Consider the following 15,253-nt stretch of genomic DNA (forward strand, 5'->3'; position numbering starts at 1 on the left):
CAGCCCTGCAGTCTCTGCGCTCAGATAGCTCATGTCTGTAATTTTAGTTTATGCCATCATTATTACAACACGTTACTGCTTTTCTTGTCGTTTCTTGGAAATAAACTAAGATGATGCTTTTATGTGTTCTTTTAAGAAACAGTCCTAAGACCGTAAATTAAAAACCGAGTGAAATGGGTTTGATTGCGCTTTGACAATCTATGCAGATGTTTGCTGCAGAAAAATAAACAAACAAAAAAAAAAGGATAACAGGTTTGTTGTATTAAAGAAAAATAACCACGCACACTATTGGAGGATATTTTCCTAAACTTTCGTGACTTTTTCACGTGAATTTTTATCTGGTGCTGCTAATCAATGGAAATACACTGACAGAGGGCATTTACGGTGACAAGTCGGGAAAGATTCACATGGCTGTGACTGGCTACTTGAAGTCCACACGGATGCAGAAGTCCCAGGAGTCACGAGGGGCCCTAAACTGCAAGGAGAAATAAAATAATCTGTCTACATACAGTATGTAGCCGTCTAAATAAGAACATTTAAGAACGTAACTATGAATGTAAATGATGCTTCACATATGTGATATTTGTGCTGCGAAAAACAAAAGGGTTTCCTTGCAAATCTACAAATTTATAGTCACAGTTTCTGAGTTTTCTCCCACAAATACTGAATTTATAAATTCAGAATTCTTGAGGCTTCCCTTAGAGAATTTATAAAGCCAGAAATTCTGAAATGTTTTCATGGATTTTTACCCTCTTCCCTGCCGAAACATTTTTTTTCTCCCACAAATTATGCTAGCTCAGCTGGCCCCAGCTAAATGTATGCTATATTTGATTTATTTTTTCAGCTCAACTTGAAACTTGATTTTTACAGTAAAAACTTTGGCCTGTTAAATAAAAAAGATGTATGCATCATTAGAGATCATCTCCCCCGTCAGACTGTATTTTTTCCCCAAAAAAAGAAAAAGAGGCCCCCCGAACAGAATATCGCATAGGAACAAGGCCAGAAATCATTATTGGATGCCTATGATCTCATTGTGCTCATAAAATGTAACCGGGGTGTATTTATATAGCACTTCTCTAGTCTTGTCAAAAAGTATTTTGCACAAGCTCCATTCACACAACGCTGCTGTAGTCTATAGAGATCTAGTCTGTGCGTAGTGGCACTGTTTCCCCCCCCTATCACACCAATAAATTCATCAGGGGCAATTTGAGGCTACTTGTCTTACTCAAGCACACTTTAGCACACTTGGCAGATGACTACTGAGCTCCATGGAGGCTCAGCAGCCGAGTGTCCTGTAGCCACCAGAGGGAGTCTTCTGCGCAACATGCTCACTCAATATTGAGACATCTGCTCAAAAATCGCAACACTTTGACTCAGATCCAACACGCATGACTGCCTTCTTGATGTTGTTTTGCTCATCCGCAGCGCTGTTAATCAAACCGACTGACACGACGTCACTTGAACTTATTATCAGATTGTACAGTTCATGATTATTACTCATTATTAGTCATGCACTGGTGTTTTTGATTCTGACAGCTGGAAAGCCATTTGATTTTATGGGCCTTACTGTTGTGGTCGGCCCATCCGGGGAGCACACACTTGAGGGGCAATGCCCAATGATGCAGTGGCCCAGCCTGAGCCCGCGGGCCTATATAAAAGGCCATTCCACTTCAGTCCCTTCACTTTTCTGTACAGCTACACGTGTTGAGCTCAGCCCTGCAAGCCCGTCCCATTCACTGCATAATGCAAGGAAGGAGAGGAGGGGAAGGAGGAGGCGCGCAGCCCTTTTGTTACCTGTGTCAGACTACCTGGCTGTTGTGCGTTAGGAACATGCGCTCTGCGTCTGAGATGTCTGCAGAAAACAGAAACCGCGAGCGATGCACAGAAGCTTTCAACGAGTCAACTTCCACAGTGGCACTCTTCTAAAGGCAGTTTATTTGACTTCTTTTTTGGTTTGTTTGTATACTTTTTTTTTGTAACCTTCAAGTCAAACGGGGAAAGGAATAGTTAATTAGATTCAAGCGTAAAAAAGAATAAGGGGCGAAAAAAGGAGGCACTTCCTCCGAGAACTCATTCACCTTTCAGGTCCGAGGCTCTCTCGAGTTTCAGGTGGGAGCTCTGAGCCAGATCAGGGGTCGTCCTCAGCATCTCTACCTGTACTCAACCATGGATTTCACGCGGCCGAACATTTTCGAGGAGCTTCAGCTTGACGTTGCAGAAAATAGACGCTATTCGTGCATCTGGGGGGGTTAGAGGAGCCGCCGCATGTGGATGGAAAGCCTGGGTGCTTTTTGTAACTGTTCATGGCCTCTGGACCAAGTGGTACCGATCATGCACAAACCCCCCCGAAAGCGGAGTCTTTACGTGTTCCTGTGTTTCGGCGTCATATACCTGAGACTTGGGTGAGTTTCTCTCATCGCAAACACATGCTGGTTTGATCATATGCGCAAAATTGACTTCCAAATTCAGACAAATAGACTCGGCCCTCTGACCTAAGGCTTACAAATAAAAGGGGGGAGTCGTCACCTTTAGGTGGCCTATGTGTTTATCAAGAAGACAAAAACATATGCATTGATTTCATTCTATTCCATTTATACCTGTCTGAGGTGCTGCACCAAATCTGCAGACCTGTACACGTCTCTTACACACGCAGTATGATCACCTAGTATCGACAGCTGGATTTCTTTCCCTTCATGAGATTTATTTCTCTTTGGCAATGCCGGATCACTTTAGGCCATGTCAGTGCTCCAGGGCCACGCAGCCCCTGCATACTTTCATTAATAGCGGCAGACCGAGCTGCGTTTCCACATTCCACAGTTTTTACCTGTTTTGCAATAGCTCACCTTGATGCATAAACACTTAGGGACGTCTAATCCTTCCTCCTCCTCTGCTTCTTGAGCACAGGCACAGTCAGACCTCCCAGTATTTTTTGGATAATTTTAGGTAAGCAGGATAGTGGTTGTGGAGTGTATTGTAAAGTGTGATGCATTTTTTAAAACTGAAATCATTCAACCAAATGCAGGCGACACGTGAAAAAAAGATCTTGATTTCATATATATGGGTGTCTGAAGTCTCAAAAAGCTCTGACATGACACAGACCACTCACTTTTTTTTGATTACTGTAAATCTGAAAAACACTCATTCACTTAAAGTGTTGAGCAAAAAAGTAATATATTGTTTTTTTACTAGTTACTGTGACTTGAAGGTAATAAGTTATATCAGCACATATCTGTTCCTGGATTGTAAGGTGCACACTAGTTTTACATTACTTCTGAGTTATGTTTACCAAAATAACTGCAGCTATATTACTACACATCCAGCCATCCATTTTCTATACCTGCTTATTTCTGCTTTAGGGTCAGGGGGATCTGCTGGAGCATGTCCCAGCTCTCTTCAGGCAAAAGGCATGACTAGACTTCTGAAATGCTAAATTTAGTTTGCTGCAAGTCAGTAGACATCCAGTAGAGATTGCTGTGGTACAGTATAATGACTGCAGGTCCATAGGCTAACATAAACTGGATAGAATGGGCGCGACGACATGCACTGAGGGGTGTCCTGCGTCACATTGCAGGTGGGCCCGTTGGGGAAAACAGGTGTGGCGGCCGGTGGCCATTGCTCCAGGCGCATCAGATCCCCCCTAGATTTGATCTAGATTTGAACGTATCGAGAGCTGGGTTGTGGTACATGTCTAACCTGTTTGACTGTTTAGCCACAGAACTATATTTTTAGTCTTGCTGATTTGTGCTTAGTTTTGGCGTACAATTCATTGTAGTGTGTTGCTGAGATTGTGACGGGTATAATACTACAAACAAATTGCGATGGTAATACGTCATATTACAGAAAAAATTGAATATTTTTGTAACGGCATTAATTTTCCTACACATTATTCCCAACTCTTCACCAAACAGTTCAGATTTGCAGAGAACTGGGGCATCACAAACCCAGATTGGAGTAGAATTATCCACCTCTCCCATCTTTATATCAACTTGAAATCAAATTGTTATGCAAAATTAAATTACCTAAATTTGCTGTTGCCATGAGGAAGGGTACATCGGAGTTGAGAGGCAGACTCCACCCTCTCCAACCAGCTGCTTTCAAAACATGGTTAGCATGGCTAATGTGGGTGCTTTTGTAGTGTACCCAAAACATACCCAGGTTCTTTAAGGCCTCCTGGTCAGTTTTGGGAAAAAAAATCAGGTGTCTCCATTAACGTTGAAGTAGGCTAATCCATTGGGGCCTTGTAACAACTGTATATGCTTGCCTGGAAAATGATGCACAGAAACAAATCAATATGACATTTGGTCCATACAGTCTTCTATTAACCATTAAAAGTAATTTTTTTTTAATGTATTTGACATTTTAATTAGTTAAAGCAGCACAAATAAACTTCTAGCTCAGTGGGTCCCCCTGTACATTTCTATGACACTGCCAGTGCCTTTTAAACTGGCTTCATCTTTGCTGATATGTGACACGGTGCTATAAAACGATAAGCATGTGTCGCAATAGACAACCAATATAGCAGTCCAAAGTTAAGCGTGATTTGTGCTTCCACAATGAATTGACGACATATCTCTTTGGTAGCAGGGAACCCAGTGTGTTAACTTCTGCTGTAGCCTTGTTTACTCATGTACTCATGAAATGTTACTACACATAGGGTCAATGTGGACAAATGTGATTGGTCCGTTTAGCATTATCCATCTATGCATTTCCTGCTATTACTGCTTCTTCATTGTTTGGAAGCCAGGTATAAAGATAAATTGCTAAAATGTTGGTAAAAGTGACTTTTGCTCAATATTTATCACCTCTAACTCACATAAGAATTGCAGTTTTAGGTCCACGGCTGTAGGCTACCTAAAGGAAGTAAATAAAAGGAAGCTCAGCATCACAAGCTTTTTCACTGTACGGAAGAAACCGCACAACCTTCCAGGTTTTGGTGGGGTAATTGAGCTGTTGGTAAGATCTGCCTCTCAAATACACATAAGCCAAGGGCGGTTAAGAGTACGATGCACAGGAACATGAGCAACTGCAGCTTTCATCTCCGCAAAAAAACCTTAGATGATCCTGAACTCCTATCTGTTTTCATGCTAAAAAAACTTTTAAATCATGTGTCTGGTGTCCTTGTAAGGTATTCTGAGAGGATGGACAATGGCGTTTATATTATTCCACTACCTAAATCCAAACGAAAAACAACTAAATGCTGACGCAAAGCTAGAACTGAAAATCTAGTGCTAGGACGCAAGCAGTATATCATCGTGACTTCAGATCTAATGCAAGATAACTAATAGTAAATCTGAATATAGCGTGCTAACTTTAGATCAACTACTTGCTGTGTAGCATTACATGTGGCGTTCTGTAGCACAAACGATCTGAAGTTATAGCTTTCCAATTTAAACTAATTAAAAAGTAAATTGATTTGATCATACCTTGCTGTCCATGAGGAGTGTCGATCCTGGATGTTGTCATCTGCAATCGTGACAACTGAAAGATGAAACTTGCCTCCATTGGACCGTATTACCAACCTTATTTATTCGTAGATTTGATGTATCCTTTGACTTTAATCCCATTTGAACACTCCAGGGGTAAAGGTTGTTTTGTGTCCAAACATTTGTCTAAAACATCTTAGGACAATATTTTCGCAAAGATGGTTACCATTCTAAAATTATGATAGATTGTTTAAGTTAGCAACAGTAACTTAAGGGGGCGGGGCTTACTAATTAGTCAATTGCAGTGACATTATACAACAGATGAAGCATTTGGTCAAGTGACCAATTGCTTTCTGAGGACCAGTTTCGTTTATACGGAGCGCCGCCATGTTGCTCAGCAAGCTGATGGGAACACGCCCACTGCATATCAATCAAAGTTAGTTTTGCTCCCTGCTCCTATAGCCAAACCCACCGAAATATCACCAGAGCTGCTAGCAGACATTTGCATTGGAATATACTGTTTAAACCTGATGACTGCACAGCAAAATAAAAAATTACAGTCGCGTTAAGCCGATGCTGGGTTCATAAAAGCGGCTAATTTCTGTGCTGAGCTTAGTGGCATGTTGTTTACAGATGAGGAAGCGATAACGACCAACCATTAGCTGAACCGACTCATATTGGAAATACATTTAATGCTTCGTATAAACTCTCCTGGCATGGTACACAGAAATTTACCCCCCTCAGAGTTGTCATGGATGACATCAAATGACTGAGACCAAAATGTTTTTTGAAGCATACAGTAAATATGTTTATTTCTACTTGAAGCATACATAATGGAGATTGACTTGATTTTGGAGCCAGCCTCTATTGGTCAGTCAAGTGTCAGTGCGGTAGCAAGATGGTTGGTGCATGTTCATTAGTCCAGTGGTCTTCGACCCTGGTCCTCAGGCACTTGATTCTAATTAATCATTAGCTTGACATCAAGCTTTACACAAGTCTGTTAATGACACAGTCATTTTTATCAGGGTGTGTTGAAGCAGGGAAACTTCTACAACATGCAGGACAGTGGGCCCCAAGGACCAGGGTTGAGACTCCTGAGTTTGTCTATTCATTCCTCTGGGACCCTCCATCATCTCTGAAGTAATTGCAAAACTCCTCCTTCTCATGTTTTTCACAGTGCAATTTGCCTCATCTGTGAGGGACTTGTTAAGCATGGTCCACTTAGCCTACTAGCGCAGCATAAATAACTAGCACGCTTTAAAAAAACAACAACAACTTCTTTCATTAATTTAAATATGTGATCGAATTGGGCACCGTAGAAGTGGTTATTGTTGGTTAGAAAACGAGAGAACACGATTTTACCCCCCCACGGTAGCAATGAGTTAGCAATGCTAGCATTAAGCCAATGTGTCCATTGACAGTAGTTCCTTACACTGAACACCAGGGGGCGTGATACACATTTTATTGGGACTGACAGAGGGCAAATGGAAACATGGTATAAAAGCAACAAAAACGTACGGTTAAGTGCTGCTATAGAACCATAAATCACGCTCCTGACACATTTTGCTGATAATTGGCTGGTTGGGAGACTGTGAGAAAGACAGTATTTATGAAAAGTAAGCAAATATTGAGTTAAATGAAATTGACACTGGTATTTTTAACATGAAAAAAGCTTCAAAGTCGATTGCAGCAGCCAGATTTTCAGCAATGACAGCACATCCTTAAAGTGGCTGTACTGGTTTTTCATCCGGGAGTCCTGCAGCCACAAATGAGTCAAACAGCTAAAGTGTCAGCTCTCTCTGTGAAAAGTCTGAGCTGCCTTAAGGCTCCACGTATGCTCCTATCGCATGACAGTAGCTCCATTATGAAGTAAAAGTCACCCATCTTCATGTTTACTAATCCCGAGCAGTTAGCTCATTCCTTCCACCCTTTTACTCTGCTTAAATCTTTCATGGCACCCTCTTCACCTACAATGGCTGGAGCCCGCAGGTGTTGAGTGAGAGTCACGATGCTCAGGCGATAAAAAAAGAAAAGAAAAGAAGAGAGAGAAAACCTTCTCTCACTCAGCTCTGCGACAAAATCTCCTCAAGTATTTTATTTCTTTGGTCAGCTCCAATCTTGCGTGACAATGGCACTATTTTGTAAATTCTACCATTCTTTTTTCCCCTTCTTAAATTAATCCCCATATCAACTCTAAATATGTCAGAGAATCATTTAATGATGAAGCAGAGTCAAGAAATAATTGTTCTGGTGTTATGAGGTGGCAACCATCAAATATGAGCGCATGAAAACATCAATATTAGAGGTTTACCAAAAATAAAGTGTTACTGTTACGTTTGGACACTAAATCATATTTCACATCCCAAAGGAAACATCACCACCTAATATTAACTCTCAAATAGGGTCCACTGAAATACATCCCATTGCCTCGTTATAACATTGTTATAATATTACACACCAACTTGTTGAGTGAAGACACACATGTGCGCCAGTTTTTGCGCACATGGAGCATGGTGATGGTGTGATGCTCAGGCAGACTGCGCCGTTTGTTTATTTTTGGCTGGATGGCTGGGGTTGTTGCGGTGGAGGAGGAGGTGTGCGGGGAGAATAGAGGGCGATGAATGAAACCTCCTGCGCGTCCAACAGGGATCGGATCAGTGTCACCCTATTGTCCCGCTGTGGCAAAGTGGGCGGATAGTAGTGTCTCTCCCTGCCCAATGGCAGGCACGACTCCCATGAAAGTGGAGAGAGGCACTTTTCTGCCATGCAGAATCCCTAAAACCATCATCATTCCGGCTCGGAAACCCACACAGTGCTGTGCAGCAGCCTCCGCTGAGAGCCGAGAGATGACAGAGGCGATCTCCGCGCACACACGGCCCTGGGAGCTTGGAGCAGCGTAGACGCACCGCACCACACAGCAGGACACGCACATCAACTCTTTTTTTCTCCTTTTTTTTTTCCTTTTTCTCCTTATCTGGTTCGAAAGGGACGTAAAGCCGGGAATTAAGGGAGTTTTTCTTTCATCCTCTCCGAGCGTGGCTACTTGCTCAATGTCATCATGATCATCCTCTCGTCGCGCAGTGTACTGCTGTCAGTTTACTACCCGCAGATCTTCCTGATCCTGACGAGCGGCAGCTACCTGTAAGTTGGAGCCAATTAACGGCTGCTTAATTACCGCCGGAGCATGTGCGCGCAAGGACGCACCGGTTTGCTTTTACCACCGTATGGTACAGTATTCCCGTTTTCTTTTGTTTTTGCCGTTTATTTGATCTCTTCATATCTAAAAACAGATGAATCACTTTATCCTTATTTATTTTAATTTTTTTCATTTAATGTCACCACAGAATGTCGCGTAACTGCGCACGGGTCAGGCCTGACCAAAGTGCTTTTTTTTGTTTTTGTTTTTAATAAACCTAATGTCACTCATTCTTAATTTAAGGCGCACAATATTAGTGGCATACTAACGTGGACTCAAATGGGCAACACAAATCAATGTGAAGATGTCCAGGGAACCGATCCACGTGGAGTTTGGCGTTAATTAGCTGAGAATCTCCTGGTCGGAACGAGCCTTTTCCACGCGGCTGAACAGTTAATGAGCTGTCGCACAGCAAACGTTTGACAAGACCCGAAAAAACGGTATATTTTTTTTTAAACAGCAACTGGTATGGATTCACTTTGGCCACAGAGTGGCAGAGATGTTCAAGACAATTGGGTGCAGAGTCTGGTCTTTCCCTTGTGTGGGAAATGTAAAACACTATGTGCTATTTTTACATTTGTGAGCTGTGCTACTCTGTCAGAGTGTGAAAGATGGCACATGAACTTAATCTCTTCTCATTTTTAGTGCTATAGTTTGACCCCCAGGTCTCTTTAAGCTGCCATGCAACATGCCAACTCATTGACACTCCAACATGCCGTGGAACGCTGCATTAGTCCAGAAATACATTTCAGATCAATGGTTTTCTAAAAATGTCCAGAAATAATCATTCGCCCATGCTTTTATTTGTCTCTGTCTATGCTGCGTGGAGACCTCAGACCTGTTGCCGACATAGACGTGATTCTGGGTTTTTAGCGTAAAACTGGGTTACCCTACATTGCAAACTGATGGCTTTCTGATCAAAGCTATAACACTGTTTGGCTTGATCATACAAGTATGTTTTCTGCTAAACATTAACCACACAATGCCTAATGAGGGTATTTTAATGTGGATTCAAATTAATGCAAGACCCCGTCAGCAAATGAACTAAAATATGATATTTTGGCCATGTTAAACAGAGAAAATTGTTAAGATATCTGTGGTAAAAGATCCCAACGTGTGAAGACAACCGCTCAACTCACACACCAGTTAGGAGGAATATCAAACCCGCAGATCCAAAAACAATATTCTGATTGTTTTTGATGTGTTTTTTTGTCAGTGTGGCTTATTCGCTGTGCGTATGTGCACATACAGTCAAAAACAGATGCATGTGGTGCTTTGTTTTGAATTAAGAAGGTTCACAGCTCATATTTGCTGCTCATTCACATCAGTAAATGAGCAACAAAAGATGAAAACTGATCCCGGCAGTCACATAGTTAAAACCCTGCTCTTGGAAAAATAGTATGTATTCACTTGAGTTAGATAAGTTGTGTGTTAGGCATTTTGCTGAGTGCATTCCTCGGCGGAAGATGCATGCCTGGGAGCTTAATAGTGTCAGTTTGGTTCAAAGCGTTCCATGTGATGGAGTAGGTGGCTGCGAGCGCGCTGTGTACCATGAGGTAGGTTGCCGTTCTCTTAAGGCCACACTGCACTGTGATGAAACCTGGGCAGGGACTGAGATTGAAACACTACCCCTGGAGTCAATCAGCTAATCAATAGGTGTCACTGATGATAAATGACAGTGTTATTGTTTGTCTTTCATGCTCAAATTGTGTGCATCACCTCTGTCTTCAGAAGTTAGAATAGTTGACACAGGCCGTGCAAAGTTTTTTAAAGTTAAACTGTAAAATAAAAGTGAAAACATATTGATTACGACCAATAGGGACACTGATCAAGCACATTTTTGGCATGTACTGTGTAAATGTTTTCAAAGACATAATCTTTGCTTTTGAAAAAGTAAGTCTGCACATTTTATCCGTAGCTGTTTAATGTGTTAGTTATAAATAAAGTGAACAGAAACTCATGCAGTCGTGGAGCACAGCTGCAGAACTAACCGCTGAGACATTTGTGACAGTTCAACTTTGTGTTGAGGGTCTGTCTGATGGGAGATCCGTGTGACTGCAGGCGAGCTGTCCCTGAGCTGTTGGGAGACACAGAAGCCAAGCAAACAGAGTCACATTTGTGCACTTTGATGACGCAGGAATTTAAAAGCTTAGCTCCAGAATTCTCTGTTTGATGCGTGAACGTTTGGGTCGCCCCTTGGAAAACTGTGATTCTATGAATTATCTGGTCAAAGATGAACAACAACCAAGAATAGTGGTCTATTTATAACTGTCATAGATCATTGTGCTTCTTAGCTGTTTATTACATTTATTTATTTTGATATTTTGAAGGAACCCTGACATATAAGAGATATAAATCCCGGTTTTGGATAGACCGTTTCTATCAAAACATAGAATTCATTATGAAAGAAAGTCTTAATGAGCCCGTCCTTTCAACTTGTAAAGACTGGATTTCATCGTTGCTATGAGCAACCACATATACACCGAAGGGTCACAGAGGGTCAGAGGAGTTCCAGGCTCCTTCACAGCAGAGAGAGCAGAGCGAGACTGAGTGCAGAGGCAGGACGCCGAGTGTTTACTGTGGATGCAGAATGCACATAAAGGAGATTTCATTTTCAGCTGTTTTATCCTCTCAAATTAAAAGTCTTGTAGCCGGTGTAGCGATGAGTATCAAATACATCATTCACAGACTTTTTGCTTCACCAGCATTTGGCTTCAGGGTGTCTTCTTCCCTTGAAATAAACATCTTAACGTGTTTTGCTGTAGCTGAAAAAAAAAAAGCAGAGAAAAATCTTAGCCATCTTTTGTGGTGAATTTTTGAGCGAGGTTTTGAAAACCAACAGTATACACAATGACACATCCCTTTTGCATGCTTTCATACACCCCTGTGGCGGTAGGACCTTGAGAATTGCCGTCTGTAGTTTGGTAACAGAAGCTTGTCTCACACAACTTAGGACTTGGAAACTAAAAATATATGTAGTTTTGTGGAAAAGCTCGTAAAGGGCGCGTGGTTATCGGAAATTGATTTCTAATCGCCGTTCATTTCTCTGTTCTTAAATCCGGGGTTTCTGTCCAAGGGAACAATGATCCATGGACTATATATCTGCAGTTTTCCCCTTCTCTTAGCATTGTTCCACACTCCCCAGTTCCTCCACTTCACCCCCTTTCACTCTACCGTCACTTTTTACTGTCGCACAACTCGCATGCGTTAGTTTGCCCCATTTGTGGTTAATTCTTTGGAAATCGACATCATATTTCAATGCCGGTGTTTGCCTGAATGTTCATTTCTGGTTCCCTGTCCCTGACATGTTTGAAAAGAACATATCTACATGGTTTCCAGGGCTATAAACAGAACCGTGGGGAGAGTCGGGGCTTTGTTTAGTTGTAATCTGCTTTGGCTCTCCCTCAGTTGCAAACTATCTAAAACATATGCTTTTATACATTTGCAGCGAGTGATCAGATGTGTGCAGGCTCTCTGAGGAGAACACAGGAGGAGGTGTGTCTTTTTTCTATACAATAATACCCAAAGCATTTAGGCAATCAGTGTTGAAAACCTTTTCTATTTTCCATAGCAGCAACTCATGAGATGTGGTTCAAGTAAAAACAGCCTCTTGTGAAGTGTACAGGCAGCACTTCACCCTGTAAGAAAATTTAAACTTATAATTAAAGGGAACATGCTATGACAAAATTGATTCTGTGCATTAGAGGATGTACTTGAATGTACGCAGATTTTCCAACTTTGATCTCAACACAATTCACATTATGCTGCTATTATTGCTGTACCTTGACTGTTGTAAGTGAAAAGCTTGATGGCAGATGTCTAAAGAGGGGTGTGAGGTGGAGGTGAGTGGCGGAGTTCACCCCCTGAACCTGACTGATGTGAACAGGCTGCAAACACATGGTTAAAAAGAGCGTTTTTGAAATGGATCTCTGTAGTATTCTTCCCAAACAATGTCACATATCTTTTATTAAGAGGTTTTTATTAAGGTGTGTCTACCTGAGGCCCTGTTTACACGGGGCAAAAACGGAGGCGTTTTCATGCGTTTTGGCCGTTCGTTTACACGAAAACGGAGGTCAAAGCCCCCAAAAACGATCATTTCTGAAAACTCCGGCCAAAGTGGAGATTTTCAAAAACTCCGTTTTCACGTTTGCGTCTAAACAGAGAAAACGGAGGAAAACGGAGATTTACGTCACATTATGCGACAGAAACATCACCAGCAGCGTCATGAGTGCGACCTGTGTTTACAATTTGTTTGGCCACCGTCAATATTTTCTTTTATTTTACCTTTTTTTAAATTCTCTCAGACTCTCGTTCCGTCTTGGAAGTAAAGCCTGAATTATGGTCCCGCGTTAAATCGACGCAGAGCCTACGGCGTAAGGTACGCGGCGATGCGCGCCATACGGTGTGCGTCGCCGCGTACCTTACGCCGTAGGCTCTGCGTTGGTGTAACGCGGAACCATAAATCAGCCTTAACTGGAAGTTACACGTGTCTTTTGTTGATGTTTTTTCCAGGATTCTGATTGGCTGGCATGACGTTAACACCGTTTTCATGCGGGTCTGTGTAAACGAGGACATTTTTGAAAACATAGAGGGGAAAATATCCGTTTTTGTAAATACCCGGCTACGTGTAAATGTGGCCTGAGACTGTTCCCGGTCCTGTAACATCTAACGAGAATCACAACAACACCAACTCGTAGGCAGATTCCTGCCATCGAAACTAGAGTGACATGGCGTTATTATCAGTCAAATTATCTTTCTATCTCCGGCCTCTTTAACAGTGCTTTTATTTCATGCTGGATTCTTTTTTCCTTTCTTTTTTTAATTCACCTTAAAACCATAAATCAATCCCTGACTGAACTGATTCTCTCTCTGGAGAGTTTCAAATAGTAAAATCCTCTGGAAGTTCTAACGTAGTTAGTCTTTTTGTGTTTCTGTGAATGCTGCCCTTCTTGCTCGTGTGGGTTTTGCGTGCATCTCAACACCTGGTGTGTTTCTCTTCCTCCGGCAGGGCCCTGTCCTCGGTGGTGGCTCTGGGTGCCAACATCATCTGCAACAAGATTCCTGGACTGGCACCTCGCCAGCGGGCCATCTGCCAGAGCCGCCCAGACGCCATCATCGTTGTGGGAGAAGGTGCTCAAATGGGCATCAATGAGTGTCAATACCAGTTCCGATATGGACGGTGGAACTGTTCGGCACTGGGAGAAAGGACAGTCTTCGGCCAGGAGCTGCGAGTAGGTCAGTCTGGGTTCTTTTATTAGCGGGAGAGGCCACATCTCTTGTGTCTTTGCAGCTTTTTCTTTGGGAGTTTTTAGGAATTATCTTGCAGAGAGAGGTACTATTTAATGATCTAAATTTAACATATTGTCAACCTTTGGGAGGCGCGGTTGAATAAATGTTTGTGTTCTTTCTAAGGCCTGTTTTGAGGTAACGATTTGAGTTAGGGATAATGGTTCTACCTTTTTGGACTTGTTGGTGTGCTTAGCGGAAAGAAACAGTCCTCACAAAGCAGATATCTGATATAATCTAACTACAGGCTATCATATTCCCGCATATGATTGCACTTAAATCAGGTTTTGACCCAAAAAGCCTCAAAAATGAAAATCTGAAGACCTGCTTTCATAGACAATCATTATTTTCATATTTTGAGATGTTTACTTCTTAGGTGACATATTAGAAAAAACAAACGTAAAAAAAACTGTAAAGCCACTGTAAGGTGACAATTTGAGACATCGTTGTACAGTAAGGGATCATGTTTTTTTCACTTTAAGGTTGTGTGGTGGAAAAATCAAGATGTATCAGTCAGTTAATAAGTAACGTAGTGCAAACAATGGGGTAATTCCCGTTTAGTGACGAATATCACAGTGTGTGTGTGTGTGGCGCTCATAGCAAATCATTAAATGAATAACTGAACAATGAAAACATATAAAAAAGTGATTAGAACTCACAAGTTGACAAAAAAACTAAAACTTTCTGCTTCTCATGAAATACAACTTCTAAGAAGTGAGTCTTTTTGGTGACTATTATGAAGCTGGCAATGACAGCACCATTGTCTTTTTTATTAATAAGGAAAAAGACATTTCATGGCGCGTGCTTGGAGCAGTCCTTTTTCTGTAATTGTACCAGAAGAACATTGAAAATGTGGCACCAACCCCCGACCCGCTCAACCCGGAGAAATGTGGCTCATCGCAAGCCAAACCCAAGCCGCACACATCACACAGTTAAAACTCAAACCAGTAACATAAAATCTTTTTGACTCTTGTCAGACCACAGTTGCAGGACTTTGTGTACTGCCGATGTCACCCCGTCTAAGTTGCCCTCGTTTCAATCGACAATGGATTTCTTCAGCGTGCATGGAGGTTCCTGCGACCAGCTCGTCGGTTAGCGGCATGCTGGCCGTTGCTGGCTATGTCAGAGTTATGGAAAAGCTACCGTAAAGCGCTTTAGGCCCTAATGGGGAAACCGTATGGCTGAAAAATGATATTGCAAATGAGGAGACAACTAATGGTGTTATTGCAGAGAACTCATGTTGAACCAAAATAGATGGGCACATCTGTTGTTAATCGAGCTCGATTGGTTTTGTCCATGACTGGCTGGTTCATGAGGGTCTACGCATACATGAAGAAAAGCGCCTAAA

General features: G+C 42.0%; 1 protein-coding gene across 2 annotated transcripts in view; it reads left to right on the forward strand.

The window, feature by feature from the left end:
* Positions 1–1,750: 1,750 nt before the first annotated feature.
* The window catches only part of wnt7bb (wingless-type MMTV integration site family, member 7Bb), a 48,974-nt gene continuing 35,471 nt past the window's right edge, over positions 1,751–15,253 (forward strand). The window contains exons 1-2 of one of the 2 annotated variants that reach the window (XM_061721114.1): positions 1,751–2,402; positions 13,628–13,854. In XM_061721114.1, the coding sequence (XP_061577098.1) occupies positions 2,266–2,402; positions 13,628–13,854 (364 nt within the window). In that variant the 5' untranslated portion in view covers positions 1,751–2,265. Of the gene's footprint in view, positions 2,403–8,215; positions 8,565–13,627; positions 13,855–15,253 lie in introns of those variants that run through there. The other variant, XM_061721115.1, reaches the window with a different exon arrangement.

Source organism: Cololabis saira, chromosome 5 (assembly GCF_033807715.1).
Source record: "Cololabis saira isolate AMF1-May2022 chromosome 5, fColSai1.1, whole genome shotgun sequence".
In the NCBI taxonomy this organism is placed as follows: Eukaryota; Metazoa; Chordata; class Actinopteri; order Beloniformes; family Belonidae; genus Cololabis; species Cololabis saira.